Below are 25453 nucleotides of genomic sequence, written 5' to 3'. Positions count from 1 at the left end.
ATTAGTTTCCTTAAATCTCGTTAACATGGGGAACATTAAATTTCGGCTTGTTAATAGTTTCTAGAACATTCCTTTCTAAGTTCAACTTACACACTTTTCAGTCCTGATTTCACATCGATCTCCATTTTTGTGCCACCAACAACAAGATCTTCCATAAATTCACAAACTTTTCACTAACCCCATTATTTATTCTACCCCAGATCTTCATTTCACATCACTTCTAGTAAACCATGTTTCCCACAAAACCCACTTTGAAATTCACCTATTTGACTCTCACCCTTTTGTTACTATTCACCTTTAACTATGTTTCATATGGTTCCGAGGTTGTCTCAGACAACGATGATTTGGATGGCATTGAGGAACTGTTAGCAGTGGACGATGAATTAGAACTAGAACCCAAAGTGAGTGGTGGTGATGTGAAGTTATCAGAAGCAGAGGTTTTAACAAAAGCACAAAGAATCGTTATTGAGCTCAACAATGATAACACAGAGAGGGTTATTAATGGGAATGAGTTTGTTCTGGTTCTTGGGTATGCACCTTGGTGTGCAAGGAGTGCAGAACTTATGCCTCAATTTGCAGAAGCTGCAAGTTTATTGAAGGAATTGGGTACCCCTCTTTTGATGGCTAAGATTGATGCTGATAGGTATCCCAAATCAGCTTCAGTTCTTGGGATCAAAGGGTTTCCCACTTTGCTTCTATTTGTTAATGGTACCTCACAACAGTACTCTGGTGGTTTCACTGCGTATGATGACCTCACTTTTTCACTCTAATTTAGTTCGTCAAGCATTTTTTTGCTCATTTTTTTATGTGCATTTTATTTTAGGGTTGGTTCTTCCAACTAAAACAATCACTGCTAGAACAATTTAGTTTTAGTTTCTCATAGAAACCTTTCTGACAAAATCATTTTCAGCAATCACTTTTGTGCTAGATATGTGTATGTGTGATTTTTACTCTGAATTCTACATTTTAAGCAATGATTTTTGCTTGAAATATATGTTTGATGTTCCTCTTGGTTTATGAATGAATGGACACTCTGGACAAGATAGGATTTGAGATTAATGCATTAGAGAGAAAATTGGGGCAACACTTAATATGGTAGAATCTCAGTTTAGGTGGTTTAGGTAATGTCAGGAGAGGATCTGTAGAACCTACATGGGTGATTAATGATAGAACATTATTGTAGAGTTGCAGACATGAAGGAGAGTAGGATCAAATGGAGGGTAGCTCAATCGCTAGAGGTAGGAGAGCCAAAGAAAAACTATAGTGAAACTATTAAGAATGATTGAGGTGTGAATGGTTTGCATATAGACATGATTTACTGTATAATAGTATGATGCCCTTTGATCCATGTTGCCTACTAGGAAAGGGCTTGGGAATTGTATGTTTTTGTGATTTTGTGCTCTAAATTCAACACTTTTTACAATGGTTTCTGCTGGGAATATGTAAGCTTGGTTTTCTTTTGGTTTATGTTATGTAGAATATCTTTAATGTGGAGTGCTATCACCAGTTCGGAATAGATATGCTCATATTATTGAAAATAGTGTTCTCAATGCATAGATCACTATTGAATAGTTGGTCAACTAAATTGCTTAACTTGAAATGTCAAGTTATTGATATGTTCACATGATGTTTTCAGGCATGATCTAGTTCTCTGGGCAAGAAAAAAGACTGGAACACCTGTTATTCGGATAAGTTCAGTGACTGAGGCAGATGAATTTCTCAAAAAGCATCATACCTTTGTCATTGGTTTGTTTGATAAATTTGAGGTAATAGAACGCTGGAATCAATTTCGAAGCGCTATTAGATTAGATATGCTAATTGCAGCGCTGCAACTCTTTTGCTAATAAGTTATAACTTGTTGACAAAAGTATTCTATTTAAAGAAAAAATGAATTAAAAAATTACATTAGTTCTGTATTTGGTGTTGTGGTATTATATTTTTATTAAAATATCTCAGGGTCAAGAGTATGAAGAATTTGTGAGAGCTGCAAAATCTGATAATGAAATCCAGTTTGTTGAAGTGAGCAAGTTTGAGGTTGCCCAAGTTCTTTATCCAGATATCAAAATTACTGATCGTTTTCTTGGACTTGTTAAGGGCGAGCCAGAAAGATACACTACATATGGTGAGTCTTTACTTGCTTTCTATCCATGTGTTCACTTTGTTGTAGTGTTTTACATCAAAAGATAAAAGTACAACACATACTGGTATTTCTTAAAGCAGTTGTAGATGTTAGTGCATTGTTTGTTGCAAATTAAAGACATGCAAAGAGAAAAAACTTGAATCTCCTGTCTTTTGTGTTAACTTGAGGCAGGTAATATATACAATTATTAGCTCTACTTTTTTTATCAGTTAAATCTGATGTAATGCAATTGTAGGCTTTTTTATGTGTAGAGCACTTTAACATGAATATTTTGTCTTACTATTTTCACCTTTCCTCCCAAAAAATAACATTAAATGGTCAGGGCTTACTGTGACGATGTAAATTGTCCTGTTTATGCAGATGGAGCTTTCGTAACAAATGAAATACTAGAGTTTTTAGGCTACAACAAGTTTCCATTAGTTACAGAACTGACCGAAATGAATGCTATCAAAGTTTACTCCAGCCCCGTCAAGCTTCAGGTACCATTATTTCCAATTAAATCTAAAATTTGTTATTCTTTTTTGTGTGCAGTTCTCATCCCTTTCTGTCTTTTACTGGAATATATAAGATGACCCGATCTTCAGTACACTTAGATACTACAAAAATCTATCATCTTAATTCCAATAAAAGTAAAAGCATTCTAGGCACATATGGAAAAGGATAAACTCAATAAGGATTGACATGGTACTCATCCTAGCAAGTCTTTGATCACATCAAAACCATCCACTCTTATGTGGCTCCGCTCCAGGATGCTTGATAATTGTTAACTGAAAATGATGTGAGCGGTTTGGTTAGGAAATGAGTTCCTTTTTCAGAACTTGTTGAGTTGTATTTCTTACACTTCAATCTGATGATTTTGAATTATTGGTACTCATGGGCATACTAAGAGTAAACTACATTTATACTTTTTGGTAGTTTCTGGAAACTAAGCCACAATTGGTCAAATGGGAGTAGTTAAACTTCAATAATACTGGATGACTTTTGTACATGGCTAATGCATACTATCTTTAACTCAAATTATGCTGTATGAACTGTTTCTTGTTACTTTTATTCATTTATGTTTCTATTCAAGCTTGATAGCAGTCAAGGTTAACAGTATGCTGTTATTTAGGTTTTAGTCTTTGCGAACGTTGATGACTTAAAGAATCTTCTTGATACACTTCAAGATGTTGCTAGAACTTTCAAGTCTAAGGTAGATTGCTCTGGCCTAAATTCGAAGCCTTAAAACCATTTCCTGCAACTTGTTTGTAGAATTTTTTGATCTAATATTTATGTCCTAATGCAGATAATGTTTATACATGTGGATATCAATGATGAGAACCTTGCAAAGCCCTTCCTATCGTTGCTTGGTCTTGAAGAATCAAAAAATACTGTGGTCAGTTTACATGTTAATAATAATGTTTGATCAGTTTTATTTATAAATTAGATAATTATGGCAACTAATGCAATTTATTTCTTGATTTGCCAAATAGGTTGCTGCATTTGATAATGGAATGAGCTCAAAATATTTGTTGGAGTCACAACCAACACGAAGCAATATTGAAGTATTATTTGCTGTTTATAGAAATTATGCTTACAGTGATTACTTACTAAGGATACTAATTAATGTTAAAATGGCTTTTGCAGGAGTTCTGCAATAATCTTGTGCAAGGTTCCCTGTCACCTTACTTCAAATCACAGCCAATACCAGATAATGTGAGTTCCATTTGTTATTTTCCAACAAAACTTTGTAGCTCATGTATGGTGTTTCTTCTATTTAAGGTTTAGACAGTTCAAGAACATTAGTTGTGCTGTTAATCATAAGCGTTTGTTTGGTCCTTTCAATTAACCACCATGCTATTGGAAATCGCAGACAGAAGCTAGTGTCCATGTTATTGTTGGGAAAACATTTGATGACGCAATTCTGAGCAGCAAGGAGAATGTGCTTCTGGAGGTTTGCAAAGTTTATCCTTTCTATTATTCATCACTTTGTCATATATCCAAACTTCATTAGATTGATCTAAAAGTAGGGAAAAGAGATTATTGCCTCCACCATTGAAGTTATCATTATCTGAAAGGCATGTTTGTGACCATTTTATTCTTTCATGTCTTAAATTATATGCTTGGTGTAAGCAATGGCATGCATGTGGTCCACATTCTGGCAATATAGAAACTAGGCAGCATCAAAGAATTCGACTTTAGACTTTGTTGCTCTATAATATTATTAGCGAGTATTTTTTCTAAAACAAATATTAGTGGGTCAGGTTTGAGACATGTTTTTAACTAAAAAAAGAAAATGTCATGTTGGCTAGGTTCTTGATGGACTTGTTGTACTCACAAATCTTGACTCGAACAGGTATTCGCACCATGGTGCATCAACTGTGAGGCCACAAGCAAGCAAGTAGAGAAGTTGGCTAAGCACTACAAAGGATCAAACAATCTAATATTTGCAAGGATAGATGCTTCAGTTAATGAACATCCAAAACTGCAAGTAAGTGTGTTCAGTTTTTATTCTTTATGCCATGAAAAGACTATTGGTTAAACATTTCTCTTCTGTAAATTTAGAATCTTGGTATTTCATTAAGGACTATGGATTTTTCATATTGATCACTAATATGATCAAATGTTATGTTCAATGATTACTGAAGATGGATTTTTACCTTTGTTTATTACTTCAGGATGTGAATGACTATCCCACATTGTTACTTTACAGAGAAGGTGAAAAGGCAAATCCGGTAATTACTTTTTGGCAACCCATCTCTAGTGATAAAACTATGATTTATATGATGATTATTAACAAAACCAATTCTTGCAGATCAAACTTTCTACAAAATCTAGTTTGAAAGAATTGGCTGCATCCATCAACAAACATCTAGAAGTCCAGAATCATGTTGCCAAAGATGAATTGTAGAAAATAGTATAAAGTTTTGGGTGAAAAACACCTATCCTCTAGAAGGAAAGAAAACATGAGGGGGAAATCAAAGAATATATCAGTCAACATTTTTACATTTAGATCTGATAGTTTCAAGATACAAACTTGAAGTTAATACAATGACTCTTTTTGTGGGCAAAGAAAGAATGTGATGATATTATTGTTCAAGTATTTGATGTTGTTGAACTAGTTAATATGCATGTTGTTTTTTGCAACAATGTAACTCTTGATTGATTTGCCGGAGAAGCAAAATATTGTTTGAAAGGAGAGAAGCTAATTGTTAGCATGGGCTGAACTACTCCAACTTTTATTTCCTTAAATGTGTTAAATTATTTGTCACTGCACACTGTATCATTTTCCACCATACATTTTGTAGTAGTGTCAAGCTTAATCCTGCGTTATTAAAATGACATCATTTTACCTTAGAAACGAGAAAATATTTCATCTTTGCATGAATCAAAATCGAACCAAATCCAAAACAGTGTTAGATAATCATGTTTGCTATATCCACACTACCTGCAAAAATGTGAGCTTCAAGGCATAAACATGAGTCCTGCTAATGACACTTGCTTAGTGATATTGCAGTGACAAAAACAGTGCCAGCCAGTATGAAAATGATCAATGACGCTCTCCCTAATATCCCAATAAGCTTTCCCACTAAATGTTGCCCAATGAAGCAGCAATAGTGGATACAGCTACAAAGTCAAGAGCTACAAGGCAAACAGAAATTTAACATTTAAAGTAAATCACAAGATTTTGGTACTTGTATTTTTATTCACTCATTCATCCATACTTACTATAAAGAATAGGAAACCGGGTTAGAACTTAATATTCCACCACTGAAATCCATGCAGAAAATGTCACTCTGTAGCACTTGATACCCATATGGAAAATCTCGATCAATTTAAATCAAACCCAAGATAGCAATTGTTTGGTAGACATGTCAAGACAGTACAAAAAGAGACTAAAAAATGCAACATTTTGGTTCCGCCAAAACATCCTATTTTTTTCTTTTCCATCATGTTATGTTTGTGCACCAAACGCTAAAAATCTCCATTCCTCTTATGTAGAAGGAAGTAAGGTACCTGAGGAGGGATTCCTAAGCTCCAAGAGAAGAGGGTCCAAAATGTATTAAACAACCGATAATGCGTACTATTTCCTACATAATAAAACAACCAATGATGTTCCTGCTTCCAACTTAATCTTCCTCTAGTGGTGAAAATAAATAGAATAATGCAAGAATAGTGATCGGAAGACTTCATTTTAGAGTTATCAAGGTAAACTTGTATTGGAAATTAATTTGTTTAGCATTTCGACAAGTAATGGATTTGAATTCTTAAAATTGATTTACTCAATTTATTAGGACACAGTTTACTCAACCTTTTAAAAAATATTGAAGAAAGTACCAAGCATGAGTATGTCCCTATATGTATATTATATTTTCGGGTAATAACTTCTGAGCACCAAATATGGTTAAGTAAAGTTTTTAACAGACACAAGGACTTAGACCCATGACCTTGCTAAATAAAGATTGGTCAGGGACAACCTATGCATAATTGTGTGAAGTTGAACAATTCCATTAAATTATCCATGCTGGGTTAGTCAAGTTATTTCTTTAGTTGATAACAGAGAAGTTAAAAAGTAGTAATATTTTTGATTAAATGATAGACAATATGGGATTGAAAACAGCGAATATCAAAGCTATAGTGGAGCTGGGAGAACTCAAGGCTGCCAACAGGAGTTGACCGAGGAAGAACAAACGTTATTTTTCTGAATTCCCAATCATCTGAATCATCCTCTTCCAAGGAGCAACAAGAAACACACAATTCAGCTAGGTGAAGAAGAATCGGTGGAATGTTAATATGTTAATATACTTTTACTTTTTGTTAAGCTATCATTCTGGTTGTTTGTCACCACAACCTATCGACAAAAAATTTCATCAGGTACATGATATATCATGATTATCATGGTTGTTTGTTAGGCCAAATCACTACCTCCCCATTCAATAAATGATTATCATTCAATGCCAATGTTTATTATAACATGCAAATATTATGATTGCTTGGGAAAATTGAGAAGATCAAATCGGGAATTCAAATTGCGAAATTGGTGACAAATTTGGCACAAGGTAACATAAGACTTTTAGATATCTCACAATTAGATAAAAACGTAGAAAAAGAGAGAACGATGCAAATGAAGAAGCAGTACGGGCTCACACAAACAGTATATGACCTGAATGATTACACTATCACACAAGCAGTACGGGCTCAACCTATATTCAAGAAACAATTACGACTGACAATTCCAAACAAAATAACATCCAAAAACAAATATCCACTAAGCGCATGGCCATACAGCAATGATCCAGATAGTCTTTCATTGTAATGACCAACTTAGTCTATGTATATTTTAGGACAAAAATAGGTCAACATTGTAATGATTAACCCAGTCTTTCAAAGAAACTCATGCAACGTTCTAGTTAAAACTGGAGTATATTTTAAGGCCAGATCACAACACAAAAAATGGAACAAGAAATTGTCCACTGAAAATGCTTGCAATATCTCAACAAGTACAAGTTCAGAAGGCTGTTTAGAACATGTATAACTTGATATGAATTTATCGAACATGAAATTAAATGCTAGCAAATACTATAATACTGCATACTGAGAATCATGTTGAAGCACACACAATCTATGTCCCGTGCTAGGTTCAAAATTAACACAATACAAATTAACATAAGTTTTTATTAAACAACAAAAAATAAAATTCCCATCATTCATCAATTCAAAGCACACGTATCATTAAAAAAGATAATAATGAGAGAAGAGGGGTTTGTGTCAAATTCCCAATAAGTGTCATATAAATCCAGTCAAGAAATGAAAACTGACATATAACGAAGCAGCTACATAATATATAGGAAATGAAAGGACAAGCATAACAAAAATGTATGTCGAAAAAACTGTGCCCAACCACAAAACAATCTAACCCTTTAATTTGATACCCATAAAACAACAATTGATCTATCTCTGAAAAGCTTAGGCAGTGGCAGCTGCTCCCTTCTTCCTTGGTGCAGCTTCAGTACCTGATTCAAAACATCATATTAACATTTACAAAAACCGATCTAAATTCACCAAACAAGTGATAATTAAAATGCTTGAAGGTAAACTACCTTCTCTGAATCCACTCTTGAATCGGCGAGGTACGTGTCGCAAGTACCTCATCCTACCAGTTCCAGTGGTCTTTCTGCGGATTGCCTTGACACTCCAGTTATCTGTGATCAATAATCAGTTTCATCATCACAAACCCTAATTCTAACAACAATTATTATTAGCTAATAATAATAAGTATGCAATGAAACGAATGATATACATTTGCGAATGCGGGCGGCAGGGTAAGCGCAAGCGGAGCAACGACTCTTTTGGAGGTGGAAGCTGCGGCGGCCACACCTGACACAGAGAGTGTGGGTCTTGTTTCTCCTCTTACCGAAACTCCCTGTTCCCTTCCCCTGTGTTCATTCAATTCACACATACACATTATCAATTTCACAAACCTATATATATATATACATATATATATATATAGAGAGAGAGAGAGAGAGAGAATTGAGAGAATGGATCGTACCATTGAAGCTGAAGATGCAAAACCCTAGCTGATACGACGAAGGAGCAATGTGGCAGAAGAAGTTACTTCGGCGTGGAAGGTGCCTTTTATAGCTTCACCCGAATGCTATTGGGCTCACCCTATTTGGGCTTAGCTACTCCAAACTTGATTGGGCCATTTTCTACAAAACAAACCGTATAAAAATCTTTGGTGGACCAAAAAACAATATTTTTTGAAGTGTATGAGTCTCTTCTTAATAAGTGTTATTCTTCGTTTTATATTATTTTTAAGATTTAATGGAATATTACATTACTAATCCAACATCTTATTGGTACAAAAAACGAGATGAACAAGTACAATGTTGTCTAAGGTTTTTTTGTTCTCACATTATTGTATTGTTAGATAATGTATCATTAATGTAAATACTGTTAATTGTGATATTAAACAACCTATATGTGATAAATCTTGCACTTATACATATAGACAAGTCTCAAATATTTAAAAGTAAAGTTATATTATTTAGGAAGAAAAAACTAAAAATAACTCGGTATTAATCAATAGTATTGAACAATGCCTTAACTTTTGATTGTGAGTATTTGTATATTTATTAAACTGTAAATAATAACTCCATATTTTATACTAAATAAACATTTTTATATTGATGACAAAATGGAATAACATAAGTGATGATTGGATATTAATATAATCATATAAATACAGATTATGGATCCATGAAAAGGTAGTAACTCCCAAACATACTAACATTATTATGTGTAGTTAAGCATTGATGTTCTTCGTGTTAAAGATTGGCCTGGTGCCACCTGCTTTTTTTAATGAAAATGTTGACAAGTACACTAAAGAAAAATAAAATTTAATTCTCATATAAAAAAATAGTAATGATTTTATATTTTTGAGAAGTGTTATATTTAGTTTTCTAATCCTAATTTTCCTCTTTTATATTATTCAAACAACATCTAACTAGATATGAACCTGAGTACCCAAGTGACAATGTTGGAGCTCGAATTGAATAAACCTTATCCATGGTTTATGTGCGTGGGGTCCCTCCTTTACCAGCTTATTTAATACTCCAGTTCATTTTTCATCACTTTGTATCTCAAATTTCATCCATGTAGGACCCTCACCAAATATCATAGAACACAATACATAAATGTGCTTACATCTCTCAAAAAGAATTCTAATACATGGAAGTTAAATTTGATCATGAGAATGTTTCATAACCTGTAATTGCATAGTAGAAAGAAGAAATATGCATATAAATTAGGATGTTTAATATTATACTCTCATTTTTTTATCTTGGGTAAGTGAATAAACCATAGTAAATATTTGTTCTGTTCAACACTATCAATTAATACTACTCTGCCAAATCTCAACTGCATGTACCCTCATGAATGATGAATGAGATTTGCATTTATAACACATGCAATACGTGTACATGAGAGTTCAGTAACCCTGGTTATGGTGATCTCACACATTACACTAAATGGAAGTCACACCTCACCTTTAATTTGTGGGAGTGAGAAAGTCTTGCTTAAACATTCAGGACTCAAATTCCAAATTAGGTGCATTAAGTCAATTATATCATTAATTGATAGAGAAGTGTTTGAAATGTAAAATTGAAAAATATGTATGCATTGAAAGTGTATGAGTTTTATACATTGTTATTGCATCATTCATCGTTGATATTATTTGATTATTGTTATCTTTTCAAATAAAGTAATCCAAATAAATGATAGATGATAAAGTACATGTGTATACATCTTTACATAGTTAGTGTATAGGTATTACACTCTTAATTAAATAGTGTAGTCCCAAAAACAAATTTTCATGAGACAAGAATGTATATATACCCATGAACAAATCGGTTAAGGCCTATTTGATTTAAAGGTCCTAGGTTTCAAATTTGTGTAACAAGAATGAAGTTAGTACTGAAATTCTTGTTTAAATCCTTTAGTCACCTAGTACCTTTAGCTTTGCATCTTAATCAATGCCACTGCACTTTAAACAACAGGTCGTCAAAAACAGTACAATATTTATGATAATTTAGATACTAAAGTTCATAAACTTATAGGCTTTCTTCTATTACCTTTAACCCCAAAGTGGAACAACAACTATATCAGCTGGCATAATCTCACTATAAATGTCTGGGACCCAAACTACTTTGGCTCTTAAATTTGATAATTGTCATATTATCATATGAACAGAAACATAGAGAGTTTGAAAGGGACATAGAGCATGTGATGCCGTGGACAAAAGGGTAGGGTTGAAACATAGTCAGAGGAAAACACAATCCTTTAGAGTACATTGCTTTTCTCTTTTGTAACCTTAGGATTTAGGAACCTAGTTACTATTAGCACCTATCTTTTTGTATGTTAAATCTGAGTGAAGACCAAGTTGGAGAATACACTACAACAACATCAGATTAATACATTGTCTTCTCTAGAAGGGAGAGCCAAAACTCTTACACAATTTTCAAAGTAGAAAGAACCACAAATGCTGCTAAGAGAAACCATTCACAAAACCAAGGTCGTGTTTCACAAAAGCCTTAGAAATTTCAAGTCTTTCTTTCTTGGTGGGTACAAAAAACTACCAAGATCTCTTTCTTTCAACCCATTCCTTGGTCGCAGTGGCAATGCAAGAACTTACACAAGTGACCAGTTTTACAATGAGTTTTATGATATACTGCAATCTGATCTCAATAGTAGGTGTCTTCAAACTCAATCCACTCAAACCAAATCGAAAAACTGGTCAAGAGGGTCACCAATGAGAAACTCAGAAGCTGTATCTGTAAGCACTGGAACTAGAAGCAATGTGAGTTTTGCAAAGCAAAATACACAGAAGAGTATTCCTAAATATGGAGTACTAAAAGAGAACAAAAACAAAGGGAATTGTCAAGTGGGAAAAAAGGGTGATTTAGATTCAAAAAACAAGATTGAGGGAGGTAAGGTATTGGCACAAAAGATGAAGGAATTGGAGATGATGGAATCAGGTGATATTGAGCATGAGCTTGATATAGAGGAAGCACTTCATTACTATTCTCGTCTATCAAGTCCTGTTTATTTGGGCATTGTAGACAAGTTTTTCATGGACATGCACTCAGAGTTTTCTCTTCCACAATCCTCTGTCAAAGTCAAAGGGAAGAAGAATTTACTCAATCACAAGCTGTAGATAAGATAAGCTTGTTCCTATGCAGAGAATATTGTAGTGTGTGTGTATATCAAGTATGTTTTGTTTCACTATTTTCCTTCCCTCACTGTGTTGTACCATTTACTTTGTTTGGTTTGAATTCCCATAATTTACAACCTTGTTCTTACTTATAAGATCGGTTCAGAATTGTGTTGCTATCTTAGTTACAATTGCATTAGAAAGTTGTGGAATACAACTCAGATTACAATGGTTTGGCTGCAACGTTATGGCTACAATTGTGGTTCATATAACGATTTACAACCTTACATCCATAGCCATGTTTGTCAATTTTCCCTTTTTGTAAACTTCCTAAGACTTCAGTGTCTTTCTAAGGATGTTTGGATCTTCATATAATTACATATTTTGTTTGGTGACAGAATCTAAACTTTATTTGGTTATTATTAGTAAGTGGGTGAGAAACACATATGTTTATTGTTTAAGTTTAAATAATCCAAATTATAAAACATTTATACTTCTATTTTCTTCATGTACCATCGAACATTAATATTTCATCCATAAATATCAAAGTAGTATCACTTGAATTTATTTTTAAAATAGATAGATAAATACCTCTATATAATTTTGATATGCTAGAAGATGTGATTAATAATCTTTCAATATGTTTGCAACATTGTTTCTTGGTGAGCCAAGTATAGAAATTGAGCTCCTTCCATATCATCCTCAAGAATGAGATAAAAATGTTATTATCCCTGCTTTTAGTGTTAGACAAGAAGCAGTATTCTTTTATCACAATGAATTACAATTTCTATTTTATATTTAGTAGTATATAATGGTATGGTAATTATTCTTTTATCACAATGAATTGCAATTTCTATTTTATATTAAGTAATGTGTCCAAGAAGCATATATTTTAGTTTATAATTGCAATTATTTATTATATTTTATGTATAGTATGTATCACATATCTATAGTACAATTAAAGGGAAAAATGGTTTTATATGTGAATTGACAAAACTTGGACAAAAATTTCGTGCAAAAGGTCATTTCACTTATGTGAAATATCCTTACTTACATGAAAACATTATTTTAGACAAACAGCATCAAAGCAGATATCAAACCGTATTTTAAAATCTGCACACAACTATAAGATTTGTAGTGATTGTATTAATAAGGGGAACTAGTTTTTCCTAGATCCATGCCACATTTGTTCTTGAATTGTAGTGAAGTTACCGCGTGATTCAATTCAAGACAAAATGTTGGGTTATAATAGGCCGAGTATTCACTAATTGATAATTGCTTAACAGTAATTTCATTATCGTAAAGAAATACCCAGCAATGCTTTCAAAATTACAAACTAAGATGTATTTACAATAACAGAACATGTTCAGAACCTGAAAAAATTGATTCATAGGTAATAAAGTGAAAGAATTTAACTAATCCACAGCAGAATGATTAACACTCCACATTGATTAATCAAACATCAATGCAGAGCTTTATACAATGATACATTGCATGCTAGCAACATGTAAAGCCAATACAGAAAAATAGGCACAAGCCTCTAATCCCATGGTGAATAGCTAAGGTGCAAAATAATGATGAATCAACTAGTAATAGTGCCACGTCATATCCCAGATCTTTCTCCCACATAATCATAGAAAATAAAACCTTCTCACTATTAGTACCCAGAAGATGAAACCAAAACATTATGCTCCTTCAAACGCTTCTGAAAATGTGCTAAACGGGTCTGTAAATCATTGATGCCAGCAGCCTTCTGTGAAAGAATGGCATTTAGTCTAGTAATATAATCATCCAGCTGATTCCCTGGTTGATCTGCTTCTACCAAGAGGTTCATCTCCTGCATAGTACCGAAAAAAATTGAATATGAAAAAGATATGGACTTCACATCACTCCTTAGAAGAATGCGTTGACAAGGGAACTATTCATTTGTCCTAGAATGAATAATATTGAAACCATGGGAAGAATTGAGTAACAGATTCAACAAATTGAAATCAGGGTGCTTAATGACAATTTTGATGTTGATATGCACACGATTCCTGTTTATGGTACTTATCAAAAGAATCTTGAATAATCACTCTCTTCTGAGGATCTTTATATTAATGAAGGACCACTACCAAATGTTTCAGGTGACTTGTCATCTAATATCAAGGCAGAAACCCTAAACAGCTATCACAATTTTTTAAGGTGAAGAGACATAGCTCAATTGTGTGCTTCATGCTTGCATCATAAATCTAAAAGAATAAATGAAGTGTTAGAAGCATTTCAAATACCTCTCTAACAATATTCATGGTCTCTTCTACTTGTGTCCGGTGAGCATTTACAAGGTCTTCTTCTTCCTGAAATTATGACATGCTCTCAGGTCAAAATCCGCTATAGGTCTTTTAACATATGTAATAAACCATGCTTCATTAGTCAGTAGTCTTACTTGAAGGAGGGCATTTAAATCATCCTCTGAATGTGCAGTTGTATGTTCAACTTTTGGGAGATCCTTCCATTTTACCTGACCACTGGGTTTCTTCAGTTTGTCATCTGTTGTACCATATGGATCCGTCTTTACATTTTTCTTCCATGATGGTTTCACCGGCTCATAGTAATCCTCAGGAGGACTAAAATCATCCCCATCATTTTCATCGTGCAATGTATCAACTGTCCGATCCTCATAGCCCGATGCAGTAACAGAAGATAAGGAAATTGTAGTAGATTCTTTAACGCTGATATTCAAAGATAAAACATCTTTTTTGGAATTGTTCCCTTTCGATAAGCTTTTTACCCTGGATTTTTCATCAGTTTGCAACAGTAATATCATATGAGTTTTTAGTTCAACTTTGCGCACATAGGTGGTTGTATTGTGTGCTAGTGCGAGGTGTGGTTGTTTGAAGGAGTAGGGAATAAAGAACTACAACTACCATCAACTATAAAAAAAAATCATTGTTACCTGTCAGCATATCTTAATGTATTCAGGGTATGTTCGCATGATCCTGAGCTTGGTGATATACATGATATCATAACAGTGCGGGAATTGCCAACAAATGAATCCCTCAAAACTTCAGTTAGTTTACTGCCTCTGAAAGGGATGTGGCCCTGGTCATTATCAAGAGCTCTTATGCATTCCTTCAGAGCAAGTAAGCTCTTATTGATCTCAGCACCTTCTATTCTGCAATATATGATTTCGAACAACCGATGAAACAAAAAAATTCATAAGAGGGATAAGAAGGTTTACTTAGGCTGATGGCATATATCAAAATAAAAACAGCTATCAAAATGAAAAATCTCATAAAACTATAATTTTAAGGTATAAGGACAAATTTGGAGTATAATCTAATCTAAATTCCTAAATAATATTATCCTTCACAAGTACTGTTTTAACTTGGATGAGTAACAATATAAATCCACCTCATCTAACTCTACCTTGATCATACCTTGTTTGTTTGTCATTATCAGTAGTATCTGCTCCACGTTCACTTCCAGCAAGATCTATGAAGGAGAGCTTGCCAACAAGACGGGGTGGTTTAGCTTCATTGCCATCAACTGACCTCTTGATAGCAAGCTGAAGTATTGCATGTGACCGTGAAGATTCCTCATTTGCACCTGTGGTACCAGTACTTCTTGTGGCACTTCCTCTCTCAATGAGTTCTTTTATATTCTCCACATCCGATACTCGGAACTCTTGCAAACCCACAATGCAAACTTGCTGCTTACCATCCTCCCTCATGCAAAGTTTTCTGCAGAAGTGCAATATTAAACCTCAAGAACTTAGAGATCACAAGGGCAAACAAGAAGGGGCTTGACTTACTTTCGGTCATTCAGAAGATCATAAAGCTTCCCACCATATATTTCAAAGAAACTAACAAATAAGTGAAATCCCTGGTTCCTGTAAGTATGATGCATCAATCTCAATATGTCTCTAGATGCTCTAAGCGGCAATGGCTTCATCGTGTAAGTTTTCCCACTTCCTAGATAAGTAGAAAATGAAATTTTGGCAACATGAGAATCTAGATTTAGCTTTACAGAACTCAAGAATATAGCTTTGACATAAAACAAAAGCATAGGCATGGATGAAGATATTCAGGAATATCTATCACAAATTCACAATGTCCACACTAATTGACAAACACTACTAAATAACTAAAAGCAAATAAACTTTTACAAATGTAAATAAATTAGTGAAGAATATGGGTCATGATCATGGCCAATACATAAGCCTTCGAAGGTGGAAAAATTTCCTAACAGATACGTGATATGAAGTGGAAGTATCACTTCACAAATCAAAAGTAAGCATAAAATATGATTTCGGCTTCAGGCAGGCAATAATAGCCAACCAAGTGACCAACAACCAAGCCTTAATAACAAGTAGGCATAAACCTGCCTATGGCCTATGCATGCTTGATTTTACAAATAGCTGGTTTTAAGCTCAGATAAAAGGTAAAGGTTGTGTTACACAGTCGACAACCAAAGTAAAACTTTATCGAACCTCTATGATACGGAGGACAAGAATAGCAACTAAATCAAATTTGAGAGGCTGCTATCACCTGTTTGCCCGTATGCAAAGCAAGTAGCCTTAGTGCGTTCAAAGATTATAGGAACTATGGGCTCCACAGTTTCACGATACACCTAAAGAAACAATAAGGTTACAAGGAAAGTTAAATAAGTGTATGCATTTTTAATTCTCTTTTTCAACTGAACATTTAAGTACTATATAATTAATTACCTCATCATTTGTAACCTCTTCATTCAATACAGCATCAAAAACAAATTCATGCTTCTCTACATACTGAGTTAGGTCAACCTGTAAAGCATATAGATTTTAAAATCTTAAAATAACCTTCAACCTATTATATTGTAATGCAAAAAAGTATTCATAAGAACGGACACATGAGAATATAATGGGTAAAACATAAGAACTGACAAGTGAGTCATTTTCAGCAGCTCAATCTTACTTCCTCAAACTTAAGGACAATAACACCACTTGGAACTGTCCATTGCTATTGTATTGAGTATTACACTAACCTTCAGTTTAGTCTCATGCACTGTTAAAGAATTGGAATATGTATCTATAATGTCTTCCTCATTCTTTGCTAATTCCTTCTTATTAAGTGGTCTCTTCCGAACCTGCATTAATATTGCAACATTCAAACGTTATACAGATTTAAAACACAATGCTATTCAAAATTGGACAAAAAACTATTTTTCACTTTCAGACAACACAATGAATTTTAAATAAAGTTCTAAGCATACAAATCTAGGTATTGTGCAAATGCAAACTTCGAGAAAAGTTTCAAATATACTACCAAACAGTCAGCATAAGCATTGTAAGAATCAATGATAAATTGATACAGGAGAGAGAACATACCACAACTTTAATCTTTGCTACAGAACTGAATTTCTCTTTGTCTGAAGGAAAACTTTTCAACATGTTTTCAGGAGCAGGAACACGAGCTCTGCCAGTCTGTTTGCTCAACATGCCAGGTTCGGAGTCTTCAAAGCTTCTAGTCCGGCCGGGTAGATACAGTGAGTTGCCACCATATACATTTGACACTGGCATCTACCAGAAAAAACAAATTACAAGCAAATTTAAGCTACTATCAACTTACAAGGAGAAAATGATTGGTCAGACGTCCTAGATCAGAACAGAAATATTTGATTTTATATGCCTATACGATCATCTCAGGATTGCAATGCTTAAGGGGTATTTGGAAAAGTTTACATACTGCTTATAAAATTGAGTTTATGAAAATAGTTCATGATCCTCCTATAAGCTCATTTCCATATACTTATAAAAAAAAGCTTATTAAAATAAGTTCTTTTTAGCTTATTTTTAATGAATAGGTGCTGTATTAAACCGCTTAACCAGACATGTCCTTAATGTAAATAGACCCACTGTGATATCTAGATTGAGAAGAACATTAAATCCTTATATCATGTACAAGTTTAGAGTTCAGGATTTTTCAAGCCAGATGCAACAATTTCTATTTATACTTCACAAGGTTGCAATTTAAAGATGCAATGCGACCATTACTGAATAACTAAAATAAGAGCAAATACAATTTTAGAACAACACAGCAAGAAAATCAAATGAAATAATAAATAAACAACCTCAGGAATAAGCTCAGTATCAAATGAATGCAGATCCAACAATCCAGGACTGAAATCACCGGGCGAATCTTCATCGTTACTTTTCTGCATCAAACGGTTATTATTACCAGGAGGAGTTGAAGGCTCCATATAATACTGATTTCCACTCCCTCCGTTAAAACTCCTATGTTGATTCCTGAACGTACTTCCACCCTGCAAGTTAAAATCCTAAAGTTCCAAAACGACGTCGTTTAGTGCATCATAATCATCATCAATTAATAATAACATCACTAAAAGTTCAAAAAATGGAACTGAACCTGAAGCGTGGCGGAAGAAGATTGAAGGTGTTGAAGACCAGCGGATTGTAACCACCTAGCATTGGAGGAACCGTCGAGAAAGTTATCGGAGTACTGACGGTGGTGGTGCACTGAAGCCGCACCAGATCTCTGCCCCTGCCTTCCTCCACCGTTCATTTTAATCAGATCTGAAGGTTCTAGAAACGGAAAGTGGTGAACGATGATGAAGGAGTACAGTACAATAGAGTGAAACCGAAGAGAAAGGAGAAGGAGTAAAGTATATTAATGGTGTAATGAACTTTGAAATTGAACAGGGGGAGTTAAACACTTAAACGACGACGTTGGTCTTGTGAATAGGGTCCCGTTTCACATGGGTGGGGACCACGGATGTTTTGATTTTGAGTCAAGTTATCGTTGCGCGCTTGGCTTCACATTCAAAAATCTCCAAGCTTTTATGAGCCACCTGCCACGTGGCGTCATATAGGCTTTGGGTTTCTGCTTGGTGGTAATGATGGCACCGTTCTACTGCTTGGGCCCACTGGCCCAAACTTTACGGCCCATTCTCCCTCTTTTGGTATCATTTATTTTATAGTAAACAAAAGGATAAAAATGTTATTACTATAAAAATTACCGCAAGAGATTCAAGTCAATTTTTTTTGGTTAGTCTTGTAATTTTTTTTGTTATAATTCATAGCAATATAAATCAACCGATGAGTCTTGCAGACCAAATATAAAATATAAGATAAAAACTATTTGTCTCATCCAATAAAATTTTAATATCTATTATAAAATTTTGATTAGCAAGAAACAAAGCTAAAATAATATATGATTTTTTAGTATGTGTTAAAATCTCATTTGATAATATGTAATTGGGGACATGGTTTTCATTATGTGCTTTTGAACCATACAGAGGCCAGTCATGATTCAAAAGCCTATGTGTGTGTGATGGACCACTGAGCTGTATCTGATAGAGAGATATAACAGATAAATTAAAGATTAAATAGCACCCAGATTTTTAGGCTAATGTTTGTCTCCATTAATAACTTGTATCACAATAATACTTTCTAAAATGTAAAGGGTTTAATTGTGGACGGTGTAGACAATAAAAGAAACCAAATAAAAAAGGAGCAAGTCATAGTAATATTGAACAGAATCAAAGTTTTACAAAGACCTTGATGCAATTACAAGATAGTTCTTTTCATTTTGACTTGAATCATCTATCTGTATTTACTCTGTTGGATATTTTTGACCCTTTACATTACCACTTTATAAATCAAATTCATTCTAAATTTCTAACACAATTAGCAACCATAATTTTTTGATTTGGCTTCCACATCAAGTAATGATTGTCTTATATCAAAGCCTTATTGTTATACTTTATATGGCCCTCCTTAAAAACATTGGGAAGAGTAATTATCCTTCATTGAATCCTATATTTGAATGCTTGAATTGTTAAACAAACACCTTAGAGTAATCTCATAAGCAGAAAAAACAGCACCATTCACTACAAAAGCTCTAGAAATTGCAGTTCCTAAACCCTTCCATAGCACATTGTATCCTTCTTCTTTGATGCTATTTCTGAGGCAATCCAAAATGCCTTTGTATTTCACTGAAGAAGGTGTTTGAGCCTGCAACCTTGTCTTTATAACATCTAAAGGGTAGCTGAAAATCCAACTCGATACGCCGGCTAATCCTCCTGCTGTTAACATAGTACTCGAGCTTTCTTCACTACTTTTTCTGCAGCAAGGGTGAAGTTTTTCTCTAGTGTACTCATAAGTCCAGAAGTTTAAACCATATGCAGGTGCATCTCTGAGCATAGTAATGCCTAGTCCTCTATAAATTCCGCGAAGACCCTCATTTTTCCATATGTTCTTAGTAACCTTTACAGGACCCTTTTCGGATGTTGAAGATTGGTCTGTGTTCTGCAGCTGAAGGCGAATTTTAACCAACTCTACAGGGGAAAGCAATATACTTTGGAGAGCACCGGTTCCAACTCCTCCTAAAGCAACGCCCTTCAACGACGGAGGATCATTAGAAGAAACAGATGTGCAAAATGCCCTTGACAGAACTGCATAAATTTGGAAAACCATAGCATTCTGCAGTAAAAAAAACAAAAGAATAACTTCATTTGTAGTCAATTACAATTGGTATGGTTAAGTTCTTCTTACCAAGATAAAGATAAGATTAACACAAAGATACATGTACCATAGTATCAGTTTTGACACGTGATTCATATCAATATTCGTAAGGATGTTGAAAGCAGAGGAAGTGTTAGATGTTTGTTGTTGTAAGATTCGAATTGTATCTAATGGGTATCCTCATATTATACCAGCAGTTCCTCCAATCCCTCATGCTACAAATTCTCTCCCCCAATTGCTTGCAACATATTCTGGCAAAAAATCCATTTTCACCACCTTCCTCTATCACACTAAAATCACAATAACATGTTTTTTAGTTGCTGACTATGTAGGTAACTGTATTTTACGCTGTGTGTGACATTTTTACCACCTCTCTTCTCTGCATATACACTTTGTATTTGCTTGACAAAACAAAACTTCTTGTGGGCAATAATTGTGTAAGCTGAATAAAGTAAGTAATAAGCAAAATTATCTAATATTTTTTGGTGTCAAAATAATGACATGATATATTATGTTAAAAGAAAGAACATTAGTAAATAGAAACATTTTTTGAAGGACTATAAGGAGAGATGTATGAAGTTTGCTCATTAATATTTGATTTAATTCTATTTTCTTCTTTCAAACTTCAATATGCATACAGTGATACAGTGGTACAATATTCTATCTGCCATGCATACTAGAAATTGTTACATCATTTAAGGTATGATATTCTTGTCTACTGTTAGGAAGCTCTGACTCTTCCACAACAACATTGATGAAGAATGCTGGCTGCTTTGGTTGGGGAAGTATGATTGTATCATTTGATAGAAAAGTAACAACCTCTAACATTGTAGGTCTATCTGTTGCATGATCTTGTACACACAAGAGACCAATGTGAATACATCTCACAACTTCATTCTCATTGCTTGACTCATTAAATGCTGGGTCTATTAGGTCAGGAGCTCTGCCTTCATTCCAGAGCTGCCAGGCCTACAACAATCCGAGCATCGGCATAAAAAGTTATCAATCATTGATAAGCATAAATTTTATGAACTAGTCAGTATTAGGAAATAGCCGACTCCACCAAGTAAAATTAAGTCTTGATTGTTGTAGTAGTCATTTTAGAAAACTTACATATCCTATGAGGTTGAGTGGACGATCAGGATGATAGCGACTATTATTCTTCGTGCCACTAAGAATCTCTAATAGTAGTACACCAAAGCTAAATACATCTGTTTTAATTGACACAACACCATTCATTGCATACTCAGGAGACATGTATCCACTGTAATGAAAATAATATGAAGTTGTGAACAAATGTCAGCATAACGATATATGAGACAGAATATTTCGAAAATGCGTGATCATTTATTACTTACTATGTACCAACAACCCTGTTTGTGTTTTCTTCTGATCCTCTAAGACCAAATATTCGAGCCATGCCAAAATCAGATATTTTAGGATTCAACTCTTCGTCGAGTAATATATTGCCTGCTTTCAGGTCTCGGTGTATCACCTTTAGCCTTGAATACTTGTGAAGATAAAGAAGTCCTTGAGCAATACCTCCAATGATGTTAAAGCGTTTTCCCCAGTCTAGCAAATTCTTTCTAGTTGAATCTGTTTTCAAGTAAGGATGCTTAAAGATATGCTATATACTATAATCTTCCAGATTATTATAAATATGGTCAATAAAAGAGAATATACCAAATATGTAGAAGTCTAAGCTCTTATTCAACATGTACTCATAAACTAGTACTCTTTCATCTCTCTCGATGCAGAATCCTAAAAGCTTTACAAGATTAGTGTGTTGGAGTTTAGCCATGAGTTTAGCTTCATTCTTAAACTCTATCAGCCCTTGCCCTGAACTTTTAGAAAGTCTCTTTATTGCTACCTCTTGCTGATCACTTAAAGTGCCCTGAAAATGGTTATTAAATTATATCAATTCTTATTCAGATAACTTGCACTTTAAGTATGCAAACATTACCTTATAAACAGGACCAAAACCACCTTCTCCTAGCTTATTAGCAACAGAGAAATTGTTTGTGGCAACAACAATGGTTTCGAAACTAAATATTTCGACCTCATTGCCTGTCTTTTCCTTGTTCTTTCTTTTCCTGGCTTTGCCGTACGCCATGGAAAGCATTGCATTACCTCCAATCTCATGTAATAACTTCTTCTTCATCATTATTCTGTCCACTAACCATGTAACATGAAACTATAAGGTGCAGAAAAGAGAGGCCTTGAACTCATAACCATTGTTAAAAAAATTATACAGTAGTTACCTTTTGCTTTGTATTTTTTCCACATGGTATAGCATAAATAGAAGATCACAGGTAATGAAAGGGCTCCTCCAATACCAATTATGAGCCATATCCACCACCTGTTCACTGCATCTCACAAAAAGATAACTTTCAACTCTGAAATGATTCTGATATAATTTTAGATGGAGATTAAAGGGTCTATTGACACACCTTTGTGTTTAACAAAGTAGATTTGCATCATTGGCTCTCCCTTTTCCCCAGAATCTCTAACCAATCTAGCTCCTTTTCCCCATATCCGGCATCCAGTGTTGTTATTATGATTCACTAGCGCATAAGCGTCACAAGAACAGTTATTCTGACATATGATCTCACAGCACTTTGCATCATTGTTCTTGTCACCATCATAAACCTTGACACCAGCTATGGACATGTAACCATAACGTTGCGTGAAGCCACTGTCATGACTCCTGCATGTGTTAACACTTTGCTGTGTGCATAAAACACTTACTTGAATTTCAGTACTATATCCACTCATTTTATCATAGTACCTTGACCACAACATTAAACCTCCATAATTAGGTGACTTATTTATCATAGGTAAGACCTTAGATGTTAAAACATCAGGTGGAACATAACCTGTTGCAGCTGCTGTTGGATCTGCTGGTAGCCCGAGAAATATTTTCGCTCCTTTTAATGATGTTGTCCACTTGTTCCATGCATTCACAATGTTGTCAATACTTCCTTTAGCATAATCACATGAAGGATTGTTGTAAAATTGTACCCAAACATAGTCAAAGAGCCCTGTGTCAAGGGCAGTACCCATTGAATCATCAGGAAATATACACTCAGGTGCAGCAGTTAAGTATACAGTTTTTGTAGGTGTGTTATTGTTGTGTGACTTGAGGTAACCTGCAAGTTCATCCCAGTATGATTTAGTTCCATATATGACAAAATCTATGCCATCTAATATAGCATCTCCAAAAGGGCGTGAAGAAGTGTAATTATTAGTGCCACCCAAGAAATTGTTCCATAAGTAATCTGACATATTTTTAGCATCTTCAGAAGAAGTTAGAGTATAAGAGCCTTCAGATCCTCCTCCAATAGAGAGCATGACCTTGATCCCTTGCTTTTGGCAATTCATAATGTCTTTCCCAATTAAAGTGCATCCATTACTAGAAGGGTCACAATGACCTGCAAGGTTGAGTTGAGGGGTTTGGTTGCTGCCAAAAGTGGTAAGAAAAGCTATATTGATGAAGGAATATTTTGCTGTTGCACAAGTTTCACTAAGGTTTCCCTCCTTCACATTTTGACCCCAGTAAATGGCAACATCTTCAGCTTCACATGGGTGTGGTAGTAGTAGGAGGATGAAGAATAGGGTTAAAGGAGAAAGGGTTGGTGAAGGTGAAGATAGAATAATTTTGTACATCTTGCTATGTTTCTGTTATGTTCACTACCACATGTGTATCTATCTATTTTTTAGTAGTAATATCTATGATCCAACATCACCTTCCACACGTTTTGTTGACCCTAATGGTTTACTTTACAAGTCCATGCACGGCTCTCTCTACTTTCCTCTCCATTTCCAGTGAATACAGATTAACAGTAGTGTCTAACCAATTAGATGATTTTGTCATGTCAATTAAAAAAATTATAGTATCATTGTTAAGTTATTTCACAAACTTTTAACACGACTAAATGAGACAACATTTTGGGAAACTTAGCATTTTTGTTTAGTTTGTTAGGCTAAATTTTCTCTTGTAATGCTTCATTTATTTTCTGAATTCCAATATAGATTTCATTGAAATCTGCACAACAAAAAGTTGGGATGAATATGCACATTACCTCAAGTCACATAGCACTCCAATAAGAAATGTTTACTTAACATTTCCCTTGGCACAGGGATTTTTGACTATTTTGGAGACAGTTTTACTACAACCCTGACTTTGAGCATGACAAAAGTAATGTAAAAAACTTGGCAAGTTCATGGAACCAATGGACAACGTTTTTAAATGTAGTGTGTTTTAGGAATTGCCAGCATCTCCTGCAGTAACAAATAGTGGCTATTTCACTCCCACCTGATATATTGATATCCAACATTCTTCCCCTAATAAAGAAATCACTTAACTATGGAGGCGCAATGCTTTGGACAACATACTATGATAGACAAAGTGGATACAGTAACTGCATCTAAAATACAACCAACAAGACGTTGGTCTAGCGATATAATGTCCCGCTAGAGCCTGGAAAGACCAAAAGGTCAATGCTTCAATTCCTGTGAGCGACACGCACTCTAGAATGGATTAGTTCCTTACCCAAAGTTGAGGATACTATTGGTAGTACCAAAAATAATTCTCTTTACACACCACAAATATAGATTTAAGGGAAATGTTAAACATTTGCATGAGTTGTTTAGTGTTCTATATGAACACTGTAAATGATTGCTGCTTCTGCATTGTATATAGCTGCTTGAATCTCTTAGCTTCTCCCAGTGCCATTTTCTGAGCCATATGCTTCAGCAAATGTTGTTAGCCTCAATATTGGGTTCCACAATTCAACTCCTTGTGCCTTAATCTTCAACTTGTTTTGCTCTTTTTACTTATAACTTCAACTTCAAATGCACATGGTAACAACCAATTATTAACAACACTCCTATTGAACTGAACCATGCACTTAATTGAATTTGTAGTTAAATCTAAACCTATTTCAGAATTTGAAAAATAATAACCTCTCAATCACACATAACAATCAACCTAATCTTTATTTTGAAATTCAGATGAACGTTAGTGGCACCTAAAATAAAATTTCAGTTCCTGATTATGAAATTCTACTTCCAAAAAGCCTTCTTCGTCTTCAGCAGCCCAACATTGTCATTT

The 25453-nt window shown here is 34.4% G+C and overlaps 6 protein-coding genes across 8 annotated transcripts; 2 read left to right on the top strand and 4 right to left on the bottom strand.

Moving 5' to 3' along the window:
* On the top strand, positions 33-5346 carry LOC109358428 (protein disulfide isomerase-like 1-6). The gene is made up of 12 exons (XM_019602635.1): positions 33-742; positions 1637-1766; positions 1957-2122; positions 2501-2619; positions 3252-3332; positions 3426-3515; positions 3613-3684; positions 3767-3835; positions 3993-4073; positions 4476-4610; positions 4798-4854; positions 4935-5346. Exons 1-12 carry the CDS (start codon positions 231-233, stop codon positions 5028-5030), a joined length of 1608 nt encoding a protein of 535 aa, XP_019458180.1. The 5' UTR covers positions 33-230; the 3' UTR covers positions 5031-5346.
* LOC109358432 (60S ribosomal protein L37-3-like) lies at positions 7833-8790 on the bottom strand. Its single transcript, XM_019602639.1, has 4 exons — positions 8673-8790; positions 8421-8556; positions 8221-8322; positions 7833-8133 (listed from the first exon to the last, which is right to left on the bottom strand). Exons 1-4 carry the CDS (start codon positions 8673-8675, stop codon positions 8087-8089), a joined length of 288 nt encoding a protein of 95 aa, XP_019458184.1. The 5' UTR covers positions 8676-8790; the 3' UTR covers positions 7833-8086.
* On the top strand, positions 10882-12211 carry LOC109358485. Its single transcript, XM_019602742.1, has one exon. The coding sequence runs from the start codon at positions 11163-11165 to the stop codon at positions 11835-11837; it is 675 nt and encodes a 224-aa protein (XP_019458287.1). The 5' UTR covers positions 10882-11162; the 3' UTR covers positions 11838-12211.
* LOC109358483 (kinesin-like protein KIN-13B) lies at positions 13134-18479 on the bottom strand. 2 transcript variants are annotated; one of them, XM_019602739.1, is made up of 12 exons: positions 18224-18479; positions 17928-18134; positions 17185-17376; positions 16842-16943; positions 16543-16620; positions 16364-16445; positions 15628-15787; positions 15254-15556; positions 14770-14988; positions 14260-14605; positions 14105-14170; positions 13134-13671 (listed from the first exon to the last, which is right to left on the bottom strand). In XM_019602739.1, exons 1-12 carry the CDS (start codon positions 18377-18379, stop codon positions 13492-13494), a joined length of 2091 nt encoding a protein of 696 aa, XP_019458284.1. In that variant the 5' UTR covers positions 18380-18479; the 3' UTR covers positions 13134-13491. The 2 variants fall into 2 exon arrangements, with proteins under 2 accessions (XP_019458284.1, XP_019458285.1); XM_019602740.1 differs by having other exon boundaries at positions 17928-18119.
* On the bottom strand, positions 19576-20398 carry LOC109358487 (mitochondrial arginine transporter BAC2-like). Its single transcript, XM_019602743.1, has one exon. It carries the CDS (start codon positions 20290-20292, stop codon positions 19633-19635), a length of 660 nt encoding a protein of 219 aa, XP_019458288.1. The 5' UTR covers positions 20293-20398; the 3' UTR covers positions 19576-19632.
* LOC109358482 (G-type lectin S-receptor-like serine/threonine-protein kinase CES101) lies at positions 20448-24135 on the bottom strand. Of its 2 annotated transcripts, none has more exons than XM_019602737.1 (7): positions 22791-24127; positions 22602-22706; positions 22304-22515; positions 22024-22234; positions 21699-21936; positions 21454-21604; positions 20448-21309 (listed from the first exon to the last, which is right to left on the bottom strand). In XM_019602737.1, exons 1-7 carry the CDS (start codon positions 24004-24006, stop codon positions 21001-21003), a joined length of 2442 nt encoding a protein of 813 aa, XP_019458282.1. In that variant the 5' UTR covers positions 24007-24127; the 3' UTR covers positions 20448-21000. The 2 variants fall into 2 exon arrangements, with proteins under 2 accessions (XP_019458282.1, XP_019458283.1); XM_019602738.1 differs by having other exon boundaries at positions 21236-21309; positions 21404-21604; positions 22791-24135.

The sequence above is a fragment of the Lupinus angustifolius genome, chromosome LG10 (genome assembly GCF_001865875.1).
Source record: "Lupinus angustifolius cultivar Tanjil chromosome LG10, LupAngTanjil_v1.0, whole genome shotgun sequence".
Classification (NCBI taxonomy): Eukaryota; Viridiplantae; Streptophyta; class Magnoliopsida; order Fabales; family Fabaceae; genus Lupinus; species Lupinus angustifolius.
Note: the sequence above shows the minus strand (reverse complement) of the source record. Positions and strands in the feature narration are given on the sequence as shown.